This window comes from Hydra vulgaris, chromosome 14 (assembly GCF_038396675.1).
Source record: "Hydra vulgaris chromosome 14, alternate assembly HydraT2T_AEP".
Taxonomy (NCBI): Eukaryota; Metazoa; Cnidaria; class Hydrozoa; order Anthoathecata; family Hydridae; genus Hydra; species Hydra vulgaris.
This window is the reverse complement of record NC_088933.1, coordinates 28148945-28157500: the sequence shown is the minus strand read 5'-3', so window position 1 is coordinate 28157500 and position 8556 is coordinate 28148945. Positions and strand designations below refer to the sequence as shown.

Here is an 8556-nt window from a genome sequence, read left to right as displayed (position 1 = left end):
TTCCTAATATATATGTGCACAATAATTCTTAAATTGTTTACTTTAATTTTTTTTTTAAAAAAGAATAAAAAAAAATTAATTAATGAAAAAAAATGTGCTCCCCAAAACTTTAGTTGATGTAGCGGCACACCTTTGCATGGAAATATAGTGATAACTGACAATAAAACATTACTTTAAAAACTTTATTTTTAACTAACTTAGTTGACTCTTAAAAATTTAGTTGTTTGGTTTCTATATGACGATTGATTTTATAACTTGAGAGACAGAACATTCATTAAAGCTTGTACTCTTAGAATATACTAGCTTATATGCAAGATATATTTCTTAAATTTAACCATGTAATGCTTAGCTTTAAATCATATATTGTTCAATAAGCAAGTTTTAAACAAAGCGTACATTAAAATTGTTAAACAATTTTAATGTACACTTTGTAACACTAGTGTTAATATTGCATTTTAATAACTAAAGTGTATATCAATCATTTTGTTAAAAAAAATTAAATTTTGTATAAAATTGCTGGTAAAAAAGTAAACTATTGCTTGCCTTTTTTTCTTGCAATATTTTAAGTTTATTACTCGTATTACTCTTATTGACTTTTAAAAAAAAAAAAATGTAATTGTTATTTGCAAAACATTTTATGTATTCAAGAAATAAAACAAAATTGTTTTTATTCATTTAGTTAAAGTCAAAATATGATTGTGTCAAATGTTTAGAAAATAAGCAAAGATTTTTATTTATTAAAAGTTTATTAGTTTATTATTTTATTATTAAAATTATATCGCTGTATATATCATTTATTAAAAAATAATTGCTGCAATTTAAGTTGCATTAAAAAAAAATTTTGCATAAAAAAAAATTTTGTAACTAAAAGTATTTTTATACTTTTTAATTTCTCAACTTTGAATAAAAATAAAAAAATTTATAAAAAAACAGTTATTTTAAATGTTTTTGAAAAGATTTTTCTTTCTCATTATTCTCGATCTCCTGCTTTATTTAAATGTGTGTTTATCATGTAATAAATTTAACTTATGCTATTTAAGTTCATTTTTTAAAATGAAATATTTAATCTTTTTACTGGTAGCAACCCACATAATTAAGGTCTGCCATGCCAAACTTTTGTAAACATATTTACATAAAATTGTCAAGTTTATTATGTTTTGCCATAATTTTTAATAATGTATTAAAGTTTTATTTTATGTTTATTTGTTTTTTTCATGTAAATGTTACTAATAGTTTTTTAAAATAACTTTTTTAATCTAAAAAAATTTGTCTGTTTTGGATTAAATAACTTTGTCCCTGCAATGTGAAAAAAAAAAGTGTTAAAGATTTTTATCTTGAAAATTTTTGGTTCTACTTTGTTGGTTTCTTGAATTTTTGTTATTTTCAATAATTGCAACTAAATTACTTTATTGTTAATCCAACCAATATTGTTAATATTGTTAACATCTATTAATGTTAACATCATGTTAAATCTAACCAAAATTGTTAATATTGTTAACATTTGTTAATGTTAACATCATTTTAAATCTAACCAATATTGTTAATACTGTTAACATCTGTTAATGTTAACATCATGTTAAATCTAACCAAAATTGTTAATATTGTTAACATCTGTTAATTTTAACATCATGTTAAACCTAACCAAAATTGTTAATATTGTTAACATCTGTTAATGTTAACATCATGTTAAATCTAAACAATATTGTTTATATTGTTAACATCTGATATTGTTATCCTTTAATTAAAAAAATGAGAACTTAAATTTTTGTGGCAAAAACAATACTTAAAATCTTTAATGTAAAAAAATGGTGAAATATGAAGAGAACATGCCTAAAAAATAATAAAACAACTAGTTTATATAACCCAACTTTGGAGTCTAGTATCTCAAAACCCCACTAACAAGAGTTAATTATTTAAAGCAATTTAAGTGTGGCAATATAATAATTTTATCTAAATCAACAGAGAAAGTTCTGATATTTGATAATAAGCTCTTAAATAAACTTAGAGAACTCTTCCTAAAGAGTTTCCTTTTTATGACTGCAAATTAAGTTCAAAATAAAAATATTTTAAGTTTGGTGCATGTTTTTTTCTATAATGTGAAATTTTTGGATTAAAAAATTCAATAAATAAGTTTTAAACAAAATGTCATATCATCTCTAAAGCCACCTGTCTGCCATGTCTATCATTTAACAGGGTTATTGCAATATTTGGAGTCTTGTTGAATACTTCAAATACTTCTCTATCATTATTTTTGTTAAATTCCAGTTTTTTGAGAAAAAAATGTCTTGTGCACTGACTTATTAGCAGAACTTTTATTATGCAAAAAGTTGAGCTGATGTTGACGTTTTCCTTATCTAAAATATTTGTTTCATTAATTAAATGCCCAGGTATAATAACAGTTTCTTCCATTACTGAAATTAACTTAATGTTTAAATTAAGCTACAGCATATGGAATGTTTCTGTAAAGCAAAATAAATAATTATTTATTGTTAAAATAATAATAAATCAAAAAAGCCCCATATAATATAATATACATATTTTATCTAATTTCTCCATTCTTTAACAAACTTCATTCTCTCAACTGATACTTTAGAAAAAGCCTAAGTAAAATGAAAGTATAATAAATCTTGTATTATCTAAGGTTGTTTGTAGTACTTTTTGTACCTTAAGGAGTTAATTGAGTTAATTTTAACTTTTTTTATTTTTTTGTGGTTATTAAGATGCTGCCAGAAGTCCTTATAGTCTTATCATAGAACACTTCAGAAAAGGAACTAGGAACTAACTAGGAAGTTCATGCTTCCTTTCTTACTAATGTCATTTATTGGAGCTGGCATCAAAACTTGGACCTCTTGGTTCTGATTCAGAACTCTAACCACTGCATCACGACACAAATTTATCATAACATATATTATGCAAGATGTACATAACACAATGCAACATAAAATAGTTTAAAACTAGAACATGTATAAATATAACATAAAAAATTTTAAAAATAAACCAAACTTGCACCTAACCATGTTTTCCAGATAGGTTTTGGTATTTTTAGTCAATAAGCAGGTAATATTTTCAAAATTAGCCAAAGATAAGTTTATAACACATCGCCAAAATTAGCAGTGTGTTATAAACTTACCTAATAAACTACAAGAATATTTACTTAACAGTACTTTTTAAAAATTGTTTCGTTGAATTCATATTTTAATTTCAAAATTTGAGTTCAAAGTTTGAAATTTTTTGTCTTTATTTATAGTTTCTCAGGTCTCCAGTTCTGTTTTTTGTGTGAATTTATTGAGGTAACAGTGGTGCAATAAACAAAAGCCTGAATGAAAAAACCACCACTGACAGTAGATAATTACTATATAAAAAGTTTTTAAAAGTAAAAAAAATAAAACAAAAATTTTTAAATGAAGATGCAAAAAATCTCACAAAATTTATTTTTGTAGGTTTTTTAAAAATTAACCACATTTGCCAACTTCATACTTAAAGAAGAGTAGAACTTAAAAAGTTTTTTAAATCCAATTTTGTTTCATACTAAAATCAGCTTCAAGGAATGTTACTGCTTCCAGCTTAAAACCCTCATTTGGTAAAGGATGAACTAATACAGCGCAGAGCCACAAAGATACCAGACAAAACTGAAAAAGTTAGACTACATGTCCAGATGTTTACAACTTAGCCTAACTTTTCTAGTCGACCATTGTAAACAAGGTAACCTCATTCAAAAATATAAGATTAATAATAACATCGACATAGTCAACGTCTTCCACCCAGAGTAAATCACAGAGAGAGACTTCACCGTGAAAAATATAGCAACAATTTAGCTTGTTTTAACTTTTTTAACAACTGCATTTTCAATGCATGTAACATCTTACCAGATAAAGTAATTGATTTTCCCACTGTCAATAGTTTCAAAGCAAACCTCGATAGGCTCCAATGTTACTACGGCTCACAGCTTTCCTTAGTGGAAGTTGCACTATGAACTTCACAAAAACTAATTGTAATCTGGGAATCTGCAATTGTATTTTGCCAATTATTTTTACTTTTGTTGTAACAAATATATACTACTACTACTACTACTACTACTACTACTACTACTACTACTACTACTACTACTACTACTTCTACTTCTACTTCTACTTCTACTTCTACTACTACTACTACTACTACTACTACTACTACTACTACTACTACTACTACTACTACTACTACTGCTACTACTGCTGCTGCTGCTTTATATAATTAAAAAAACACTTAAATAAAAATCAATTGTCATTTTTTTTATTAATTCAGCATTAAATACTTGCCATTTAGTGATAAATGATTACACTTTTACCATAAACTAACAATTTTTTTTATCTGCAATACTATTTTCAGTTACAGTTGGACAAACATTTTTCCTAATCTCTGTCACAGCCTCCTTTATGTTATCACATGAAGCAGCTTTCATTAAATGTTAACAGATTAGAGTTGATTTCATTATTCAAGTAGACTCATTGGTGGGAACATATTCAAATTGATGCAACTATTGGGTTGTCTTATAGCAATATATCATGGTTTATTCCATCATTAATTATATCCTATGCAAAAGAACAGTATATGTTTTTTTGCTTTATATTATATCTTGAAATACTTCTTTTATTTTTCTCCTTTTTAAAACTTAACAACATCAAAACATATTTACTTTAACTCTGATTCAAAAGTAGTTTAGTTGATTATACAAATCCAAGAAAATAAAAAAAAGAAAATAAATTATTTAAAATTTAGTCCTTAGGTAATACATATAAAGCTAATTTAGTTCTTTTATGCCAAATAAACAAAAGTAATTTTTTTAATGCGATTAAATACAAATATTTTCACATATAATTCATTTTGTTGCTTTTGTTGTTGCATTCTGATTTAAGTACACAGTTTTTTCTTTTAGTTTTGAAAATGAAAAGAAAAAGCGTAAATTAGATGGTGCAAATCCAAACGGTAATAAAAGAATAAAACCTGATAATGGTAAATAACTTTTTAATAAAGTTTTATTAAACATTTTTTAAATGTTTACTTGTGACAAATGCTTTTTTTTTTAACTTGTTTTATACTTTTATTGCGTTGTTATTTATGGTTAAAGATGGTATTTCTTACATATAAGAATATTATAAATACATTTTTTATGTCATAAATGTAACTTATTGTATAGAGTAAACTGGGGTAAGAGTAACGGTTTAGCTTCAAATTCAAATATTTTTTTAAAGAAAAAATGTTTTATGTTTATTTTTTTGTCTTGTTTTAAAGAGAATTTTTTACATAGTATAAATATATAAAAATTAAGAAAAAATATTTTTTAAATCTTTAAAAAAATTGATTTTTATGAAGAAAAAAAGCGTTTACTTTTCCCCTTATAATTGGGGAAAAGTAAACTAGTTAATTTTTAATAACAATTTTTTAAGACATTAAGAAAATCAAAACTAAATAAGGGTATTAAAAAAATCAAACAAACTTAATTAAAAATAAAATGAAAACTAATCTTGTTAGAAGTTAAGTTTATAAAAAACTATTTTCATCTAATATACGAAAAAAACTATTTCTTAATTAAAAGAAAAAAGTTATTTTATCAGCAGAAGCAGGTTCGCAGCATTTTTTTATGCAAAAATTCTTCACCAATTTTGTATTTTTTGGGTAAACACGATTGACAAACCCAAGACTTGCAACTAAAAGCTTCACATTGGTACCACATTTTGTTTTGAGTTGGTGATGCTTCTTCCCAAACTCTGTGACACTTTTTGCACCTCTTGATATCTTTGTCTTGTCTCGGTTTTTATTAAACGTTGCACTTGCTGAGTTTCATCTGAAGCTTCACTGAAGTGGATTTTGCGTTTCTTTAATTGCTTTGACTTTTTGGCCTCATCGTCTTGCTGTAGTTTCTTGAGCACCTCAGATGTACTTACATAGGCTTCAACTCTCGGGCAAGGATGTACTTACATGTCTTGGCCTCAGATGTACTTACATGGGCTTGAACTCTCGGAGTGCTGACTCTTTTGGAGTTTTTTTGGGTGTCAATATGGTGGCGCTGTAAAACATTTTTCAAATTGCCTTCAAGTCTTTCTGTGAAGTGTTGCAACATTTGATACGTTTAAGCAGGAGTCACTGGTATTGTTGTTAAATTTTGAAGTTGGCAAATTGTTGGAGTTTGATGCTGACTGATGTTAGATGATAATATAGTCTGGGATGAGGATGATGAAGCAGGCTCGGTTGATCATGATGAAACAGACTTGCATGAAGATGATGAAACAGGCTCAGTTGAGGATGATGAAGCAGGCTTGGATGAAGATGATAAAGCAGGCTGAGATGGTACTTGAAATGTTTGAGCAATTTGTAGTTTTTTAGGTAAATAGCAAAATTTTTTAGATAAATAGCAAAGGCTATTTATCTAAAAAATGTGACTATATTTATTTACGTTTTAAATAATTAATAACTATTAATTAGTTTAACCGCGCTCATCTTAATGCATAAGTGTGAGCAATTAGCATGTTTACTCTTCCCCCAAGAAACATTTATATTGGTTTTTTGCTCATAACTTTTTTCCAGAGCTAGCAAATTCAATTTTGAAAAGAGAATCTTGATCGTCATAAAATTTTCTAATAATATATAATTATAACAGCCTTTTTTGTTTAGTAAAATTTAATTTTAGTTTTGGGAGTTTTAAAGTTGATTATTTAGAAAAAAAAATTTTTTTACGAGGGTGAGAATTTTGAGGTTTGCTAAGGCAAAATTAAATTTTTAAAAATAATTTTTACACCTTTAGATAGAGCACAAAATTCTCTACAAAACGGTACCTTGCATTTTTAAAGATTTTTTGTTTTAGCTTTCAATAAATGCAAAAGAAACAAAATTGCAAAATCGTTCACTTTTTTTGTTTTGTTTACTCTTACCCCAGTTTACTGTAATATTTCTAATGTGATACTATCACAGTCCTCGGAATCAGGAAAAAGGCAACCATTTATTGACAACCTTACCCTGTTTTTGGTCAGCATTAAGTTGGTCAGCATTAGGTTGGTCAGCATTAGGTTGGCACAAAGGTTTTCAAAAGTAAAAATCAAAACTTTAAAAAAAACAAAAAAAAACTAATCAAACGTGTCTATATATGTGTGCCTATATATGTATGTATATATATATATATATATATATATATATATATATATATATATATATATATATATATATATATATATATATATATATATATATATATATATATACATATATATATATATATATATATATATATATATATATATATATATATATATATATATATATATATATATATTAGTAGAAAATCACTTAACTAAATTTTTTTCCATTTGACACTGTGTTTCATCAACAAAGATTCATCAGAAATTTCATCAACAAAGATTCATCATTTCTGATGAATCTTTGTTGATGAAACAGTGTCAAATGGAAAAAAATTTAGTTAAGTGATTTTCTACTAATTTATAATTGCTCTGTTCTTTTAAGAACATTGAGCACTCTATTGTGTAGAATACTTTTTAAAGTTGTTTAAATATATATATATATATATATATATATATATATATATATATATATATATATATATATACATATATATATATACATATATATATATATATATATATATATATATATATATATATATATATATATATATATATATATATATATATATATATATATGTATATATATATATATATATATATATATATATATATATATATATATATATATATATATATATATATATATATGTACAGGTCAGGTGTATGGTCTTCATGATCACCCTGCTACTGGCAACATGTAACCCAGTGTAACCTGTTCCATGTCCTCCTACCTGGGATTCGCTCTCTAAGCAAAGGCTGGAAAGAGTTTGCTTCCTGTTATCAGTACTATCTAATATCAGTCATGCCTATAGTAAAATTTTTGTTTGTTTTTTGTGTGTCTTTTATATAGTTGGAGGGGCCTTAGTTACTGTGTTGGCTCACCTGTAATTTACTTTATATGTATGTTTGTGTTCTGTCTAAAGCTCTGGCGTGGTCTTGACTCACACATAAGCTACTTTATGTGTATTGTGTTCTTTAGCACGGTGTTTATTCACCAGTTAGTTACTTTATGTATATTTGTGTTCTATTTAAATCTCTGATGTAGTGTGAGCTCAGTAACTAACTAGTGACTCCAGTTAAAAAACCAATGCTCACCTCTAGTATTTTGTTAGATGTAATGTTTTTCCTATTTCATTTCCAAGATATCATGCCTGATGCTTTAAAGTACTGTTTACAGAAAGTAACTCCTTTTAACTACTCTAGGTCAGGTTCAAAATCATCACAATCACCCTGCTATAGGTATCATGTAACCCAGTACTACCTGCCCCATACCCTGCTGCTTTTAAGAGTGTGTTTTTTTGGACAAAGGCTAAGAAAAAAAACTTCGATTTAAAAATCCCCTACCATGGGGTTCTTGGTTGAGTAAAAGCTAGAGATGTGTCTTGATAAAAATACTCATCTTGGGCAGATGTTAACTGCATCCAGCTATTGTCTTGCAGA

At 26.1% G+C, this 8556-nt stretch overlaps 1 protein-coding gene across 2 annotated transcripts in view; it reads left to right on the top strand.

Annotated features, from left to right (window-relative positions):
- Window positions 1–8556, top strand: part of LOC100200623 (scm-like with four MBT domains protein 1) — an 81221-nt gene that overhangs the window by 17488 nt on the left and 55177 nt on the right. Inside the window, exon 2 of one of the 2 annotated variants that reach the window (XM_065817765.1) lies at window positions 4916–4992. The exons of the other annotated variant lie outside the window; for it this stretch is intronic. Within the exon in view, the coding sequence (XP_065673837.1) occupies window positions 4916–4992 (77 nt within the window). The remainder of the gene's footprint in view (window positions 1–4915; window positions 4993–8556) is intronic. 2 annotated transcript variants of the gene reach the window in all.